This window comes from Oreochromis niloticus, linkage group LG18 (genome assembly GCF_001858045.2).
Source record: "Oreochromis niloticus isolate F11D_XX linkage group LG18, O_niloticus_UMD_NMBU, whole genome shotgun sequence".
In the NCBI taxonomy this organism is placed as follows: Eukaryota; Metazoa; Chordata; class Actinopteri; order Cichliformes; family Cichlidae; genus Oreochromis; species Oreochromis niloticus.
Genome location: NC_031982.2, coordinates 3,932,584 through 3,952,802, shown reverse-complemented (window position 1 = coordinate 3,952,802; position 20,219 = coordinate 3,932,584). Strand labels below are relative to the sequence as shown.

Below are 20,219 nucleotides of genomic sequence, written 5' to 3'. Positions count from 1 at the left end.
TGCTCAGATTTGGTTCACTGACAAATAGATTTGGATGACAGTCTAACAGTGGGGGATGATTGGATACCCTGCCAGATTAAGAAACCAGGCTTTATATTCTTTCATAAATCCTCCTTTCTCGTTCTTTTCCCTGTCTCCCAAGGTGAACCCAGTCAGTGTTATGTATTTGACGGTGACGGCGTGTGTGAGGAATTTGAGAGGAGTTCCAGTGTTCAGGATTGTGGTTACTTTACACCTTTGGGTTACACTGACCAGTGGGGAACCACTGCCACAGCTTCTCACCAGGACCGCAACCGTTGTCCTGCCCATGCTGCCACTGGAGAACCATCACTTACAAAGGTATGAAATGCCAACCACAGAGCACGTAAAAGACTTCCAGATGGCAATAAAGTCAGCATGGAGGCCACTTTGAAAATCCTAACCGCTGCTCGATGCATTTTTGGACAATGCTGTTTTTTAGTATAAATTCTTTAGATTCACCACCAAAGACAATTCCCAGAATGTCAAAGTTCGATGATTGAAATATTTCTTGTTTATAGATTTTAAAGCCGAACTTGTCAGTCATCAAGTTAAAATCAAATCAAACAACAACAAAAATAATTTTGATGATTACAAAATAATCTGCCTTGAGTGCATCTTTATAAAAACAGGAGTTATCACAGCGTAGGGTAATTTCACAGCTTATGTGTATTGTTTTATGTTTGCAATCTTTCTATTCTAATGCTGTTGGACACGAAGTAGATGCGTGAAGAAAAGTGATTATATTCTATAAAAATGTGCATTGAAACAAGAACCTGCATTCATGGAGTTTCACATATTGCAGCACTTGGGTACACCTTGCTAGTACCAGGTTAGAACCCCTTTTGCCTTCAGACCTAATTCTTCGTGGGTTCATAGATCCAACAAGATGGTGGAAAAATTCCTCAGAGATTTTGGTCCGCAATGACATGACATCAGCATCACATCAAATATTTACAGAGAACAGCCAAAAAAAGAGAAATTATTTCAGTCAGTGGTGGTTCTTTGGTGAAAATGCCTTGTTGATGATATGTGACCTCCCAGCAGCTGAGGAAAAACAAACCTGGCTTCACAAAGTTTGGTGGCTTCACAAAGTTTGGTGGCTTCACAAAGTTTGCCTATACCTGTTTCACTCCTTGTTAGTGTAAATCAGCTAATGACATGACATCAACTCGATGCATTTAGACATGTAGACGTGTGAAGACAAGTTGCTGAAGTTCAAACTGAGCATCAGAATGGTGTAGAAAGGTGATAAAGTTACTTTAAACATGGGACAGTTGTTGGTGCTACATAGTTAGGTATAGTTAGTTAGGAGTGTAGAGCAGAGGTTCCCCACTGATAGCCTTCTTCATCCGCACAAATGCTACCTAGCACTGCTCCGTCCACTGGACCAGATCTGGTGCAACCTTTCAGGCGACTTTGGTCAAGGGGCTGGTCAGCTCCTCAAAATGCGCCATGAACCGGCATTAATAACTGGCCAGCCCCAAGAACGGCCTCATCTTTTATGGTCTTGGAACGCGGGCAGAATGTGATGGCTGTTGTTTTGTCCATATGAGGACGCAACTGCCCGCCTCCCAAGTGATACCCCAGGAACTATGCCTCCTGCCCTCCAACTGCAAGCTTCTTTGGGTTGGTCGTGAGCCTCGCCCGTCTCAGGGACATATGAATCATTTCGGGCATGATCTGAGTCCCAGTTTCTGCTGCAACATTCAGATTGTACAGTCACAATCTGGTGTAAACAACACCAAACTTTTCTTGGAGCATTACGGGTGAGTCCACTGTACTCAATGGGCTCCATAGTCACCAGCTCTGAAGAGCACCTTTGAGATGTTGTGGAAAACGATATGCCGTCGTCAAATCTGCAGCAAATGCTGTCATGTCAATATGGACCAAAATATCTAAAGAATGTTTCTAGCACACTGTAAAATATGTGCCACAAAGAAATAAGACCGTTTTGAAGGCCATCATGGGATCAACCCAGTACTAGCAATAGACAGAATACAGTGGCCAGTGAGTATATAACACACCATAATTTCCTTTGTTCATTTACAACCTAAATACAAACACAGACATCTTATAAAATGTTTGAACCTCATTAGGTCAGGTAATAACCGCTTCCTCTGGTAAGATCAAAACGAATATGGATGAAAGATGAGAATTGGGTCATGACTGTCATGACTAAACTGATCTGAATAAGTTGTGTTGTCTGAGATTAATTTTGCCTCTTTTTTTCTAGCTTTCTCTGACTTTTTGCGTGCATAGCATGCATTCCTTAGTAAGGTAAATGAACACTTTCAGTAACTCTTTATTTTTTGCTTTGCTTGCCCCACTTTGGTGCGCAGCTCTGCACGTACCATCACCTGCAGGTGAGTGAGAATTCGCCCCCTGATGCCTGGTTCCCGTGCACAGCCCAGTCTGGCATAAACAACAACCTGGAACATTCACTTTGGCTAAAGGCAAGTGTGTTTATGCACATGTGAATATGGGTGATTTCTCTTTATTGAGCAGCTGCTAGTGCTCTCTGGGACTCTCAAACAGGCTGCTGTCTCAGACCTACACACACACACACACACACACACACACACACACACACACACACACACATTCTTCACTTTCTACAGCAAGGACTGCATGATTCATGGCATGTATTTGTAACTATATTTAGTTATTTTCTAGGTCAACTATTAATTATGAGTTCTAATGATCTGTAGATGATTACCAAATCAAGAGTAACCTTCTGCTCATCCCTTATTGAGATTTGATGCTTATTTTTTCCACCCGACGGGTACTAATCATCAAAATTATAATTACCATTGTTTTATTAGTGGAAAACTAAGTGTTATATAATTAACTCATCATTCATAATTAAATACTTAAAGGGTTCATAAGTTATTAAAATACTGGCATCTAATGGAATAATACTAATTTGCAATCACAAATAGAGCTTTTAGTCGTTCTGAATTCATATTTTATAATTAGAATTCATTAAAGCTCCATTAAAAAAAGAACTACAGCAACAAAAAGCATTACTTTGTTACTCTGTTCGTAATCATTTCAAAATGATTCACAAACATAATATGTCATTTACTAAGTGTTTATTTGTAAGAAACCTTCAGTGTTTGTATTTTTTCTTTTGTAGTATGATGTTAGTGCAACCCAGTCTCCCAACCCAAAACATGTAACAGACACGCTGATCCACTGTGTCCATTTCAAGCTTTGCCTCTCCAAAAAGTGAAATGTGCTCGCATGCAGACGTTGCAGTAAGCTGCAGTAACAGCAGAGGGCCATATTTAATTTCAACCCAACATGAAAATATCACAGAAAAGTGTTTAAAAAGACGTTATTAACACATGCACATTTATATACATATTAGCCACCTAGCTTAATCATGTCTGACGATTCCAAGGACATGGGAATGTACCTTTTTTTGGTCAATACTGACTTCGTGGCTTTAAATATATTATCTCCCCCTGCTGCATGCATGTACGTTTCACATTTTGGAGAGGCAAAGCGTGAAATGGACACGCTGGTCACGTTTTGTGATATTGGGTTGTATAGTGATACAGTGAGCCCTGCTTTCCCTGTAGCGCTTCACACTGATGTCCTGATCGTGTTCGGGACAGCACAGAGACCTGCCTTTCAATAACAGACTTAGTGGTGTTTTACAAGTGTTTGTCCTTTCCTGATTTCCTATTTTTTGTACGTTTGTCACAGTTAAATGTTTCCAGTCATCAAACAAATTTAAATATTAACAAAGATAAGACAAGTAAAGACAAAATGCAGTTTCTAAATTAAGGGGTTTATTATTAAGATGAAAAAATAAAACCTCAAATCTGCATGGCCCTATGTGAAAAAGTGATTGATCCCTAAACTTTAGCATCCATAGCAGCAACAATTGCAATTAAGCGTTTGTGATAACGGACAATTAGTCTTTTACTCAGTGCTGTGGAGGAACTTTGGCTGACTCATCTTTATAGAATTGTTATAGTTCAGCCACACTGGAAGGTTTCGGGATTGAATCTTTTTAAGGTTGTGTCACAGCATCTCAATCGGATTCAAGTCAGGACTTTGACTAGACCACTCCAAAGTCTTCATTTTGTTTTTCTTAAGCAATTCATAGGTGAACTTGGTGTGTTTTGGATCATTGTCCTGCTGTACAACCCAAGTCTGCTTTCAGCTTGAGGAAAAGAACAGCTGGCCGGACATTCTCCATCAGGATGCTTTGGTAGACGGCAGAATTCATGGTTCCATTTACCACAAGTCTTCCAGGTCCTAAAGCAGCAAAACAGCCCCTGACAATCACACTACTACCACCATATTTTACTATTGGTAATAATGCTCCTTCTCTCAAATACTGGGTTCCTTTTACACCAGATGTAAAAGGACACACACGTTCCAAAAAGTTCAACTGTCTCATCAGTCCACAGAGTATTTTCCCAAAAGTCTTGGACATCTTCAAGATGTTTTCTGGCAAAACTGAGACAAGCGTTAATGTTCCTTTTGCTTAGCAGTGCTTTTTGTCTCTGAACTCTGCCATGCAGACCATTTTTGCCCAGTCACTTTTTTATGGTGGAGTCATGAACACTGACCTTAACTGAGGTAAGGGAGGCCTGCAGTTCTTTGGATGTTGTTCTGGGGTCTTTTGTGACCTCTTGGATGAGTTGTTGCTGCGCTCTTGGGGTAATTTTGGTCAGGCAGCCAGTCATGGGAAGGCTCACAACTGTTCAATGTTTTCGCCATTTGTGGATAATGCCTCTCACTGTGGTTTGCTGGACTCCCACAGCTTTAGAAATGGCTTTATAACCTTTTTGAGACCGAGAGATCTCAAATCCTTGGTTTATCATTTGTTCCTTAATTTCCTTGGATCGCAGCATGATGTCAGGCTTTTGAGGATCTTTTGGTCTAGCCCACTTTGTCAGGCAGGTCCTCTTTAAGTGATTTCTTGAATGAGAACAGGTGTTACAGTAATTAGGCCTGGGTGTTGCTAGAGACATTTAACTCAGCTTTCCAAAGATGTGATACACCAGTTAATTTATGTTATAACAGGGGTTGTTCGGGGGTGGGGATAATCACTTCACACAAGGCCATGCTGGTTTGGATTTTTCCCCCTTATTTAGAAACACCTTCATTTTAAAACGGCATTTTGTGTTTACTTGTGTTATCTTTGTTTAGTATTTAAAGTTGTTTGATGATGTGAAACATTAGAGTATGACAAACAAAAATCAAAAATCAGGAAGTTTTCATACTGTTGTATTTCAGGTTCTCATATTTATTATTTAATGTTTCCACTGCCACAGTTCCCACAGTCAACTCTGTGGGTAGCGACAAAGTGTAGACTAGCTGTGGATTTGACTGATAGCCGTTCACCTTGTCTGTCACTCTCTGGATTAAAGGCTCCGTTACAGTTGGGAACCTGCCTTTTCCCTTTTTTGCATATGCTTGTTTATCTCTTTCTCTCTCATATCCACTTCTTTGTTGAATGACTCATCTTTCCATCCACTGCATCTTTTATGGATGTCCTCTTTATCAGATACGTCTTTGCAAATGCTCTGGAAGGCCGCCTTAAAGACTCTTTTACAGTCTGAAAAGCCTTCATTATGACCGGCATATCTGCTAGCTTTCCCAGGAACACCGTTTTTTCTTTGAAATGGTCTGCTTCTGAAAAGCGACCTTTTCCCTAAATATCTGTTCTTGTGCTGTCTGAAAAGCATAACTCTGCCATTCCATCATCCCCATCTCTACCTGCTCTGTAATTTAACAGTCTTGCACCTTCATTTGGAATCCCATTCTCATTTCTCCTTTAATGTTTCTTTAAAGTGATACTGAACCCAGAATCTATTGCTTAAGTATGACACACCCAGATTCTGCATGCTTTACAGGTGGCTGTAAAAGCATTACAGAAAGTGTGCAACAAAAATCAGTTTAGATTCTACCTTGATCAGGCAGAGAAAAAAGTAGACCAGAGCTTAGAGATGCTCCAAGTGTCAAAGGTTGAGAAATGGTAATGGGTTTGTTCATATATAGCATGTTATTCAGTATGTCTCAAGCACTGGTACACTTTTTGCTTTCTATGTAACATTTGCACTCTGATGAACATGCAAAGAGGAACTCAGTGTTCAGAATGTTGCCCAAGGACACTTTGGCACAAAGATTGGAGCAGCCATAGATAAAAACACTAACATGCTGATTAGTAGATACCCTGTTCGAGCTCCTTGAGCCATAGCCACACTTTGCAGTTGCAGGCAAAAGGAACACAAACACAGATTCATAGACAGGCAGGTATGTAAACAAACACGGCTAATTAGGGAAAGTGGACACAGCTGGGGAAAAATTAAACAGGTGCAGTCAATCTGGGTAATGAGACAGGGGAGGAAGTGAAATGTAAAAATGTAAAAAAAAATGTACAAGAGACAACTATCAAAGTAAAACAAGAAATAACCCAAGAGCAAAAATATTACAACATTGAAAGCTCAGTATCCCCAGTACCAAGATTAAACCCTAAACATCCTATTTGTAGTCAAATATATAACTACAAATTGAAACTCCAAAATCACTTACTCTAGAAACACTTACTGTACAATGTAATTCCTGTACAGTGAAAGGCCTCGTTTACTAACAGATGCATAATCTATGCATACAGATTTCTTCATATGAATCTGTTCATATTGATAAATCTGTGATCTATCAATATTTTCTTACGTGATTTTGTTTATAATTAAATAAGATATTTAGACGTGCCTCTAATCCATACGAACAAAGACCTGGCTGTCTTGAGAAAGTTAATAATATGCAGTATGCGCATGATTTAGAATGAGTCTGATTTACTAACTTTTACACCATGGTAAGAACAAAGATGGCTGGTGTGCACATGTCATGCAGTGATTTTACATGCTGGATAAGAATGTTTTCACATATTTGTAAACGAGGTCCAGTGGCCAGCAACTCAGAGATCTTGTCTCCCTAAAACTACATTCTGTTCATAGTATGTTGTTTTTCTTTCTTTGAGCCTTTTACCTGATATTATCAATGCAACAGGTGGGTTTTGCCCATCCTGGAGTGGCAGCCTCTGTGATGGTCTACCTGGCGTCAGATGGATCATGGTCTAGGGAGCAGTGTCGAAGGACAGTCACCATTCTCCTCTCTGACACTGCTGGCAAGAACCACACATTAGGTACTTCATTTGTAATCTTTCAAACAAAGTTAGAAAGCAACAGAGAATTCAGCATAAGCTAAGGGCTGTATCTTTGAAACCTTTCCATTTCTTCAGGCACACATGACCTCTCATGCCATCGAAACCCATTGGTGGTGAACGTGACGCACGACCTCTCTCAGCCATTCTTCCTCACGTCCTCTGTTATCCTCCTCCTTTCCTCCCCCACTGTGGCAGTGGGAGGGGTAGCTCTGAGGACCTCCTGCCACTTCAGCACCTTCGCCCTGACCGGGTGCGCATCAGAGGGTGGGCTCTCCCACAACTATCTACTTAACACACACACACATACATAGCATAGAAGGGAAAATTATAATACCGCACGTTTTTTTGCACCCATTCCATAATATTTAATCGAGATATTCATTCAGATTTAAAACATTTTAAAAAGCCAAATAATATAGATTTGAGATTGATGACTTTGGTAGTGCATTCCTACATTTTTGGATCACGATGAGCAGCTAAATAATCAACAAAACTGGAGATATCTTTTTGGCACAATTTTTTTTTTGCTATAGACAAATAGCCAAAATTAGACCTTCCAAAAGTTACCATCTGGGTCACAAGTATTGATCAGAGGACGTTGGGATAGCTTTTTGTTTATTCTGCATGTCTCCCTGCCACTTACCCATCTGCTTTTCTACTTTCCTCCCTCCACCCCTGCAATAGCTGTCTGAGGCAGCCATGTCAGGTTGACAGCTGTAGTTCTCCTCATATAGAGCACGCCTCTGTCAGGTAGGTCATTTGGAATGAAAATGAATAATTAGAGAGCTGAAGCAACAAACAAAAGAACTATCTATATATCAGTGTGTCTCTGTAGGTGTACAGGAGGAGGCGAGGCCTATCGCTGCACTGTTCAGTGCCACAGAGGTTTCAGTATTACAGTCCTCAATGGCAGACGGATCCCACCCCACCAGGTAAACTGGATATTGTGTTGCATTATCACCGAATGTTGAATGTTAACTTATCATCTTGATCTTATCATTTTGAAAACCTTTTTTGCTCTACATGCCGTTCATACTACATCAAAGTAGTTAAATAATAGATAAACAATTAAATAACAAAAATGTTCATGTTTTTTCACTGTTGACTATAGAAATGTATGGGGTTTTTTTTTTACAATTGGTTCACAAAAACTGACCTCTTCTGTTTTATAATTACATAATATTCTAGGAAATTGGTTACAAAAACTGTTTTGAAAATGTTACACCTTTATTTCTTACAACTTGCTGTTGAAATTGTGTGTCTATTTCTTATATTAAGATATCTCAGTATAAACTTTTTTCACTGACAGAGAGCGGAGTTTCACTCATCTGGCTCACTTAAGATCAAAGTGTGCCCACAATGTAAAATGGGTTTGACAGCCCTGATTTATGATTGGCTGTCCCTTGAAAACAAAAGGTTTGTATGTCAGGTGGGTGGGGCTGCTCTGGTCACATCTCGAGAAATGAGAAGCCTGAGATGGACATGTTATGGATATTCACTCTGAGTGAGGTCATACAGAGACATGGGTACAAAAGACGAACTTGTACCCGCACTAACCTCATCAGATGGGACTTTGGGCATGTTTAATATGAGCATCTATCTCTGCAACAGTATGTAAGGACCACTTACACAACTTGCTGTCCAAAAATTAGAAGATTGTTGATGGTATTTTACTCTGCATGGAAAATGTAGAAAATAATACATCCATTATTCTACAATAGTAAAATACTCTCATCACCTGCTTCACAGATTTATTGTCTTGTCTTTTTTCCTGTCACACCTTCCTGTTTTAATTCCAGAGAAAGGCAGAACTGGAGTGTTTCCATGGTTCATGGGATCGTGTCGTTAGCTGTCAGCCCGTAGACTGTGGCTTTCCTGATCAGTCTTATGTCTACCACGCCATATTCAGTTGTCCTTGGGGAACCACGTTTGGCAAACAGTGCTCCTTCACCTGTGGATCACCAGCCACTTTACAAGGTAGCTCATGGCTATACATTTCATACTTCAACTATCCTGCACACTAATTTTGCATTACCTCACAAGCAGTCAGTTTTGCAGTACCTTGCAAATCTATCATTATAAACTCTGATCCTAGGACTTTTTTCACACACTTCATAACAGGACAAACAGAGGTGAAATTAACAGTGGTTCAGTTTGACTAAGGTCTGCATTAAACAAAATTCAAAGGGGCACACACCTCTCATAATTGCAATACAACTGCCATTTATTCACCTCTGCTTTCCTTTTCATAACTGAACTTTGCATTGAAGCAACTGTTTCTGATCACATGTGGTGTATAAATGGTAAATGGACTGATTCTTTCATAGCGCTTTTCTACTCTCCTGGATCATTAAAACGCTTTATACAGCATGCCTCATTCACCCATTCACACAAGCACTTTTTTATCTGTGCTTTTTTAATTGCTTTCTATGTAACATTCACACTCCAATGAATGTATCAGAGAGCAACCTGGGGTTAATATCTTGCCCAAGGATATTTAGCATGCAGACCAGAGCAGACAGGGATCGAACCGCCATCCTTCTGATCAGTAGATGAGCCACCCCGTAGGGTGGCCATGGGGTTTTAATATAGTGGCTGTATATGAAAGACGCAGATTAGAAATGAGAAATAGTAGTAGAAATATTTACTGCAGCATAGACGGATCCACAGCAACAAGCGAAGAGTAACCATAGTTACCACTGTCACAGGCAGGCCAAGCAGCTGCATCTGTGCTTGCACCCAACAGTTGGATTCTGCTGAAGTTGGTTGTGCATTTGAAACTGAATAATGAACCCTAAACGAATCACGTAATATGTAACATCACTTCTGGGGCGCTATACTTTCCTGCCTCAAAAATGTGGCTCGACTAAGTAGTTGGCTGTAAACTATGTAAACTATCCTGAACTGAAGCTTAATTTGTTGGCAGCATTATAAGAAATAAAACTAGAAGTGACAGTCTGAAATGTATTACTGGTTGCTGTTCCCAGTAAGAAGCAAAAGAGTAATGAGTTCTTAATGAGACATTTTTAATGTGGAAAACATTTTTTGATTTAGCAACTTTTTTCCATATTTATTCATATTACTGTCTGGGAAAATTAGGTACCTAGTCTGTTGTCTTGGGGCAATTCTTGTAGATAACAAATTCAATTGAATTCATTAATTTTTATATTGTAAGGCAGGGATGGGCAACTCCAGGCCTCGAGGGCCCGGTGTCCTGCAGGTTTTAGATATCACCCTGGGTCAACACACCTGAATCACATGATTAGTTCATTCCCAGGCCTCTGGAGAACTTCAAGACATGTTGAGGAGGTCATTTAGCCATTTAAATTAGCTGTGTTGGATCAAGGACACATCTAAAACCTGCAGGACACCGGCCCTCAAGGCCTGGAGTTGCCCACCCCTGTTGTAAGGCAAAGACTCTTCAAAAATACCAACCAATATTTAAACATAGATGAAACCCTATGAGGAAGCTCTAGCTAAAAGCTTCATCAAAAAGGAAAGTTTTAAGCCCAATCTTTAAAGTAGAAAGGGTGACACCACAGTTCCTGAAAGCTGAAGGATCTGTCTCCCATTATACTTTTAGATACTGAAGAAAGGAACCAAAGAAATCTTAAACACTTAAAGTAGCTAAAAAAACTGATGAATAGAATGAATCTCTTTCCAATGGCAATGGCAAGGACAGACATCCTGCTTAAAACATGCTTTGTTTCTGTAATTTCTATTATTTTGATGACTTTTGCTAATAATCTTTTAAACCGCTTTATGACTGAGCTGCTGGAGTTACAACAGTCTAAGGATCACAGCACAATGCTTTCACCAACTAAACTCCAGAAGATGAAGTGGTTTTAGCTACTGGCAGTCAGATATAGCTGTTTATTTAAAGCACATTTGTTCAGAAGAGCAGCTCAGAAAGGAGCATCTAATCTGCATGGTTGACTGAAATCACTTTGGAATGTTATTTACAAACTTATGCTCTCAGTTAGGATTGCTCTTCCCGTTGATGTTCCATGAAGCTTTACGGCCAATTAAATATTAGGTGGTTTCATGAAACTTTGCTAGCTCGGGCAGGCCAAAGTGTCAAGTTCAGCCAGCTCTCCTGGCAGATACCCTTCTGTCTGTCCTATTGTCAAATCTCTTCTCGCACATTTTATTTGCTGGCTTATCTGCAGTTTGCTTTGCAACCCACATCAAGCCCAGAGTTTTCTGACTTAAGTGTTATGTCCATTGTCATACCTGTTTTGTTGTGTGAATGGGTCCTGCTGCTTCTCTCACTTTCTATTAACTTTCCATGCACATGAGGAGGTTTCAGAATAGAACCATGCCGCCAAATATAAACTGCAGATGGAATAACAGTCCTATTTTGACTAAAGTGTTCTTGACAGAATTGTTATTGAAATTCAGGATGAACTCTAAGAGAAACATCTATATGGCATGTTCCTGTCCCCTTTGCACGCACACATAGACACCACACAACTTCCTCGTACTTAGATTCCCACAGTGTTTTTATAAAGCTCACGTGCATCAAGACCATAGAGAACAAATATTGCCTGTGGCACCCACAATTAGGACACAAGCATAGAATAACCAGTAGAGATTATTTAGTAAGGTTATGCAATGCAGCAGCCGCTTCTTGAAGTGATTAAATGGAATGAGCGTGATGTCCACACACTTGTGTTTGCGGTTGGAAAGCCACAGTGAAATGTTGTAGTAGAGTCAGCAGTAAGACCCATGGATTCCTGATCTAAATACAGATTGTGCTGAAATAATTCTGTTTGTGGCTTTTGGTTCTGTGGAGTATATTTGAAGGCCATTGTGTATTACTCAGCACTGAAAACACACTATGAAGTTCACAAAAATATATTCAGGGTGCACCAGTACAGCTGTAATGCATTTTTCATTATTCCAAAACTTGAAAAATGAGATTCCATGTTAAAGATTCATTACATTTTATGGACCTAATAAAAGACCTAATAAAAGGTTTAGAGTGTTACCATGGTCCACACATAACAATACTCATCCTTCATGTGGGGCCAAAATATTAGCTATGGGCAACAGTGAAGTTTCAATCTGCTCATAACTGTACAAGACAGAGCTATGAAACTTTTACGTACTTGTTCCCCCCCCTGTGTTTTATTGTATATTATAGAATACTGTACTTTTATGGCTGCACAGTTCCAGCATTACAGGCGCTTAAGATGGTTATGTATATCTATCTATCTATCTATCTATCTATGTGTATCTATATACACACACACATATACATATATATATATATATATATATATATATATCTATATATATATATCTATATATATATATGTATGTATGTGTGTATATGTATGTGTGTATATGTATGTATATGTATATCCTTCACCTCCCCTCTGCCTTCCTCTCCCTCTCTCCTCCCTAGGTGACAGTGACAGATTGGCGTGTTTGGAGGACGGGCTGTGGTCTTTCCCGGAGGCCTACTGCAAGATAGAATGTCCAGAGGTGCCAATCATATCCAATGCCAAGCTGCTAACAGCAGACTGTCTGGCTTCAGGGCACGATGTTGGCTCTGTCTGCCGTTACAAATGCAACCCAGGCTTCTATGTGTTAGGGAGCCTCAAAAAGAAGATACGACGGTAAGTTGGGCGGAAATGCTGGCACTACAGTCAACAGAGTAGCATTAGACAAAGTTCATTCACTATTTAAGTATTAATTGCAGCATAAAGCTTGAAACACGCACAAAAAATCTTCTTCTTATTCTAATTCCAGGCGTTCTGTCTTCTGAATGATTCCTTAAATTATCAATGGGAAAAGTTTTTATTTCAGGCGTTTATTTGTTATATCCAAATGGGACACTAGTCAGCATAGACAAACCAAATTAAATACAGTGTTTAATTACACATGCCTCCATGCGTAATGGAGGAAATTCTCTCTTTTCCTTTACTTTACAAGATTCCCATTACGCACTAGTTCATAAAATTAGGATCTTTGCTTTAGATTTTTTTTCTTATTCACTGTTGTAACAATGCATCCCATGAACACCCAGAACCCAAAGGGGAAAGTTTTAAATATCAATGAGTATACAGCTTTTAAGAGGTATTCTTTGGCCCATCATCCACATAACTATATTCAGTTTGGGAGCAAACTCACATTAGGGTCCAATAAAATATGTACTGCTGCTAACTGGGCCTCGTCATTCCTTTGCCAGTTGTATTCCCCAAGTAACTGCTCATTACTGAAAACAGTTCCCATGTTTATAATGAAATGAGGGTTTCCTAACAGGAGATGCAGCCTGTGGCGTAAGTTTATATCCTGCTTCATGAGTCGGCTTTCTTCACGCATTTCAGATGGCGTTGGAGGATTCAGGATGTGAACTTCATGTACAATACAGTATTGCTGTATTTCACTCACTGTATGGTCTTGTATTTGAAAGCAGATTAATAAATACCATACAAAAAGGCCATTTGATATCATAGAAAGCTTGTATTTTAAACATTTTTTTCTCTCACCTAAATTAGTGATTCTAAATTTACCACAGATATGAATGTGAGTGGGATCCATTAGCCTGTCCAGGATGTGCCCCGCCTCTCGCTCTATGACATTTAGATTGGATCAGTACAAGAAAATGGATGGATGGGTAGATTACCCTAAATTTATTTGCAATCCAATGAACAACTTTTTATTTGTAAGTTCCATTTGCAGCTGGGTGTCTTTATGAGTTATGCTTCCTCCGACATGAGTAAACATTTTAATAACCCCTGATGCTTTATTAGTTCAGCATGTGAAAGTAAAAGGCAGCCGCTATTAAAGAGCTTTAAACAGGCTTTTTACTTTTACCTTTGACAGATGTACCCACATAAATATTATAACACACACTGTAGCATTTACACCCAACATGCAGCACACAGGAAATATTGTTTACTGTAGAACGGACACTGTTGTGTGTTCAGCGTTTCTTACAACACATGCTTTCAGTACATCCCAACATTTTTCCATGTAATGTGTTCAGTTGTCTGGTCAATGTCTTATTTGTAAACCTTCCTTATGGCTTCACGCAAAACAGCAGTGTGTGTTAAACTGGATGACGTCTTGTGATAATTTGGGTCATTGAGAGCTGTGTGTATTCACTGTTGTCTGTAGGAAGCACTTCAAGTTAGAGTGTCTGGAAGGAGGGCAGTGGGAGGAAACTGGCTGCGAGCCGATATCGTGCCCAGCCCCACCTGATCTATTCCAGGGCATGTACACCTGCACCAATGGCCTGTACTATGACACCGTTTGCACCCTTCAGTGCTCCGACACAACAAAAAATGTAAGGTTTCAACAGCTGTTAATTTATTTAGCACCTCAAAGTGCTTGTAGTTGTACAGAAGTGTTCTGAGCACAATCATGACTATCAAAACACTTTTAGATCGATCACAAGGAGAGTGATTCTGAGTGTCAGTTGAGTTCGGTAAGCTGCATGTTATTCAATGTTTTGTCAAAAAGCCGAAGAGAAAAGTGGTCTAACACCTCTACTCCAAGTCATGCTGTACACGTCAGTTTCACAAATCAAACAATGCCTGACTCCTCACATAGTACAGTAACTGCAATGGCAGTGTTCATGGCTAATGCATTAGTTACACCTTGACATATACGTATTGCCCCAGGCTTCTAGAGGAATCATTTTGAGGTCATCCAGCAGCTCTTATGCAGGGTAAGTGAAGTCTGACAAAACCTCAACAATGGCTGTCATTATAAATGTTTAAAAATGTGTCCTGCCAACAGGATTCCAGACTGTGGACAGCATCATGGTCAAACCAACTCTACTATATAATCATTTTATAAAGGCCAGAGAAAACAATGCTCTGAAAAAACAATGCTTTTTTAAATAGAAAACACACTTAACACAAAATAATTATTCTAAAAAGTAATCAAAGTTTTTCATATAGGAAGGTGCAGATTCACACAGGAGATTAAAAAGATCCACTTTGATGATGACTAAGAGACAGACAGGACTGTATCTACACAAAGGATTAAGTGCATGTAATCTACACGGGCATAAACAATGAGAAAAACAGCAAATAACAGTGAAACAGGACACATAACTAAAAAACAGTAATAACCAAAAAACAAATACAAAACACAACAGACAAGAAGACTCATATCTTGCAGAGAAAAACTGATACTGCACCAACATTAATATTAAAATCTAGACAGGAATCAATACCTCAAAAAGGTAACAAAATGTAACTTTTATCATTTAACACAGAGGTTCCCAAAGTGTGGGGCCCGCCCCTAGGGGGGCGCGGACCCATTGCAGGGGGGGGCGCGGTATGAAAAGAAAAAAAAAAAAGAAAGCTTGGACACTGCTAGCATACTGGACAGGTTTTTGACGGGGCTCCCACACAAACGCAAAACAGGAGATGAAGCATCCCCAAATGTGTTTCCAAACCAACTTCCTTCCAAGCCAAAGACTAGAAAATATGGTGAAACATATCTTCCCTTTGGCTTCACCTGCACAAGTGCCAAGGTAGGTCTCCCCTGCAAAATTAGTTTTCCCTGCGTCGGGAGCAGCGCTGGGCTGTTCAAATCACGGACAAACAGTATCCCACATTCTTGATTTTTAGTTCACAAACACTTCTTGTAATGACTAACTACTCCTGACGTTTTGGACATGTTAGCTCTTTATGCAGTAAAGTTACAGTGGGATACAAATAATATCAGGCTGATCCTGCCGTAATTTGTTCCCCCCGTTCAAATCACGGACAAACAGTATCCCACAGCTGTTTATGTTTTTGAACCCATTTTGCACAGAGAGGCCTTGAAAAATGTATTGATAGCAATGTTGAATATTATTACACAGGAAAAAAAACAACTACACGTAAAATAATTACACCGTGACGCCTCTGCCTTTCTAAATGGAGGGACAGTAACTGCGTGTGTATGTAAGCGTGTAAAAACTGCAGATTAACAGTAACAGTATTTTGTCTCTATCTGCCATTCTGCAATTCATCTCATGTAAACAATAACGTGGCGCACAGCGTGACGTGAAAAGAGGCACATACCTTTGTCCTTGCGTGACGAACTCTGTAATCCTCGTCCACACATAAACGCAAAAAAGGAGTTTTAAATAATCTCCGTTTTCGGTGAATCGCAACGCCGTTTACGTGTTGACGAAAAGCCCAAACGCATAGAAACAGCTGCGTTTTCAAAAATACCCGTGTAGGTGTGGACGCAGCGTAAAAGAGTTAGTAGTATATTTTATTACTACCTGTAATTTATTGCCGTTTACTTGTATTTGCTTAATTGTTTACTAAATGTTTGAGGTGTGAAATAAACCGCAATGGAGTTTGTAAACAAAATATGGGTGTGTGTGTTTGGAGGATGCGTTTGTGCGGGGGGGGGGTGTTAGGTGATGGGGGGGCGCGAACATTTTTCTTGTAAAACAAAGGGGGGCCTGGCAAAAAAAAGTTTGGGAACCACTGATTTAACAAATAATACTGTTGGTTCACGTTTTTTGCAATATTGACCTCTGCTAATTCCATATAACACAAATGATACAGAAGATTTACCCTGTCTTAATTATGAAATATGTACACAGAGTTCACATATTAACTTGGAAAAACCTGATCAGCATTAATTAACAATACTGACTGTCAATTAACAATTTATTAACAATAGTTAAAAGGCAATAAATAAACATTACGTTGTGGAGGTAAGCATTACGACACAGAGCTCTCAGTTCACACTCCTTCTTTATTTGTCTCCAACATCAACTGGACATATCGCGCCACAAAACAGAAGAACACACTTCCTCAACACTGGGTGTGAGTGGAGCCCTCTAGTGGTCCACCACACATGCCCCCCCGAACACCCAGCAGAACTAGTCCAGGACCCGGGGCCTAAGCAAACGGCCGGAACGGCTGAACCGGGGGGGTGGGGAACTGACAGAGGGCAACCCAGCCCGGAAGCGAGGCTGGCACTGGCGGTCAGAAAAAGCTGCAGACGACTTGGACTCCGGTGATTGTGGATCACTCCTGGGGGAAAAAACAGAATCCAGCAGCCCGGTGGCAGGTGGGCGGCCGCGACGAGGGGCCTGGGCCGGGATCACCTGATCCTCTTGCATAACATGTGCAGGCTTAAGTCTGTCAACAGAGACAACCTCCTGCCGACCGCCAAAGTCCAAAATGAAATGTTTGTTGCCTGGTTTAAGAACCCTGTACGGCCCGTCATATGGGGGACGCAGCGGAGTCCTATGGGCATCGTGCCTGACGAAAACGAAACGAGCAGAGTCCAACGAACTCGGAACAAAAGTGTCAGGCAGGCAGTGGTGCACGGGACCAGGAACAGGAAACGAGCCTTTCGGGGGGCGAAAAGGCAACAAAGAGGGATCAAAACATGGGGGAGGGCTCTCAGGCAAGAATTCCCCGGGGACCCGGAGGGGCTGGCCGAGGACCAGTTCAGCCGGGGAAACCCCGAGGTCTTCTTTAACCGCGCTACGCAATCCCAGCAAAACCCACGGAAGACGGTCGACCCAGTCGCCACCTGTTAAGGAAGCCCGGAGCGCGGCCTTAAGAGACCGGTGAAACCTTTCGCACATCCCGTTAGCTTGCGGGTGGTATGCTGTGGTGCGGTGGACCTTGACCCCCAAGCCGTCAGCCATAGCAGACCAAAGCTCAGAAACAAACTGTGGGCCCCTGTCCGAGGTAATGTCAGCAGGGGGACCGAAACGGGAAACCCACGTCGACAAAAACGCTCTGGCCACCGTCGCCGCTGTCGTGGACGCCAGTGGCACCACCTCCGGCCACCTGGTTGTGCGGTCCACCACAGTCAAAAGGTGCGTGAAACCCTGTGACTGCGGCAAGGGACCAACCAGGTCCACATGAACGTGATCGAAACGCCGACCGGGGATACGGAAAGGTTCGAGGGGTGCCTGCGTGTGCCGGTGGATTTTTGAGCGTTGGCATGGGACACAAACCGCCGCCCATTCTTTCACCGTCTTGCGAAGGCCCGGCCAAACGAACCTGGCGCTGACCAGCTTGACCGAGGCCCGGACGCCGGGATGAGAGAGGGCATGCACCGAGTCAAAAACACGACGACGCCACGAAAGGGGAACCACCGGGCGGGGGCGGCCGGTAGAAACGTCGCAAAGAAGGCGCGGACCGCCGTCCCACACCGGGGTGTCCTCCAGCACGAGGCCCGTTTTCATTGACTGAAGCGCCAGGATGTCCGGGTCAGCATGCTGCTCGGCGGCCATGGCAGCGTAGTCGACGCCGACATACACTGGAGAAACCAACACACGTGACAGACAGTCAGCGACGTGATTGGACTTACCAGCCACGTGCTGAATGTCTGTGGTAAACTCCGAAATGGCCGCCAACTGGCGCTGCTGGCGTGCGCTCCATGGGTCAGAGACCTTGGACATCGCAACCGTCAAAGGTTTGTGGTCAACGTACGCAGTAAAGTTGCGACCCTCGAGGAAAAAACGAAAATGCCGTGTCGCGAGGTGCAGGGCTAGCAACTCCCTGTCAAAAACACTGTACTTGCGTTCGGCATCCCGGAGCGTACGACTGAAAAAGGCGAGCGGTTGCCAGAGACCTGAAACCCGCTGTTCCAACACCCCACCCACTGCCACGTCGGACGCGTCGGTGGTCAACGCGATCTCCGCCGATGGGAGCGGGTGTGCCAGCAGGGCGGCGTCAGCCAGCGCAGACTTGGCTGCGGAAAACGCATGGATGCGTTCCGGCAGCCAGTCAACCGGATCTTTGGCTGTTTTACCTTTTAAGGCAGCATAGAGTGGCTGCAGCAGGTGGGCAGCTCTGGGGAGAAAGCGGTTGTAAAAATTTATCATCCCCAAGAACTCCTGCAACGCTTTAACCGACGTGGGGCGTGGAAAAGCTGAAACGGCCTGGACTCTGTCGGGCAACGGAACCACACCTTCAGCGGAAATGCGGTGCCCGAGGAAATCCAGAACAGGCAACCCAAACTGGCACTTGGAAGGGTTGATGATCAGGCCGTGCGCTGCCAAACGCTGGAAAACCTGGCGCAGATGGGACTCGTGCTGGCTCGCTGAGCAGCTGGCCACCAATATATCGTCCAGATAAACAAAAACGAACGGCAGCCCACGCAAAACTGAGTCCATCAGCCGCTGAAAGGTCTGGGCGGCACCTTTCAGGCCAAACGGCATGCGCAAAAACTCGAACAAGCCGAAGGGGGTAATGACAGCGGTCTTAGGGACGTCTTCGGCGCGCACGGGAACCTGGTGATACCCCCGCACCAAGTCAATTTTAGAGAAAATCGACATTCCAGCGAGGTTGGCAGAAAAATCCTGAATGTGGGGGATGGGGTAACGGTCATTCTCCGTGGCATTATTTAAACGGCGGAAATCTCCGCACGGCCGCCACCGACCGTCTGATTTGGGCACCATGTGAAGCGGAGAGGCCCATGCACTGTTCGAACGCTGTACAATGCCAAGGCGCTCCATGGCTGCAAACTCTTCCCGAGCGACGGACAGTTTCGCGGGGTCGAGGCGGCGCGCGCGCGCGAACACCGGGGGCCCGACCGTGGGAATATAATGCTCAACCCCATGCTTCGTTACCGCGCCAGAGAAATCAGGGACAGACAGCGATGGAAACTCTGAAAGCAAACGCTGAAAAGCATCCCCGGAGGTCACTACATTAGCCCGAATTAGGGGTTCGGCGGCCCGTGTAAAACATGGCAGCGAAGAAAACGAAAGAGCATCAATTAAACATCTGTTAGCAACATCGACAAGCAGTCCGTGAGCGCACAGAAAATCAGCACCTAAAATAGGTACAGAGCTAGCGGCAACAACAAAGTTCCACTGGAAATCCCGGCCATGAAAACAAACAGTCACCAACCTTTCCCCAAACGTTTTGATGGGAGAGCCATTAGCTGCCAGGAGCTGCGGCCCACAGTTCGCTGCTAGTCCGTCGGCAGCGGTAGGGGGAAGGAGGCTCTTCTGGGAGCCGGAGTCCACGAGAAAACGTCTCCCGGAGCGCGAGTCCTCTATGAAGAGCAGCCT

At 42.7% G+C, this 20,219-nt stretch overlaps 1 protein-coding gene across 1 annotated transcript in view; it reads left to right on the top strand.

Annotated features, from left to right (window-relative positions):
* The window catches only part of pappa2 (pappalysin 2), a 103,302-nt gene that overhangs the window by 62,921 nt on the left and 20,162 nt on the right, over positions 1-20,219 (top strand). Inside the window, exons 14-22 of the mRNA XM_005457971.4 lie at positions 143-339; positions 2,361-2,474; positions 7,054-7,189; positions 7,286-7,460; positions 7,895-7,960; positions 8,046-8,142; positions 9,010-9,187; positions 12,621-12,834; positions 14,339-14,507. Coding sequence (XP_005458028.1) covers positions 143-339; positions 2,361-2,474; positions 7,054-7,189; positions 7,286-7,460; positions 7,895-7,960; positions 8,046-8,142; positions 9,010-9,187; positions 12,621-12,834; positions 14,339-14,507 — 1,346 coding nt within the window. The remainder of the gene's footprint in view (positions 1-142; positions 340-2,360; positions 2,475-7,053; positions 7,190-7,285; positions 7,461-7,894; positions 7,961-8,045; positions 8,143-9,009; positions 9,188-12,620; positions 12,835-14,338; positions 14,508-20,219) is intronic.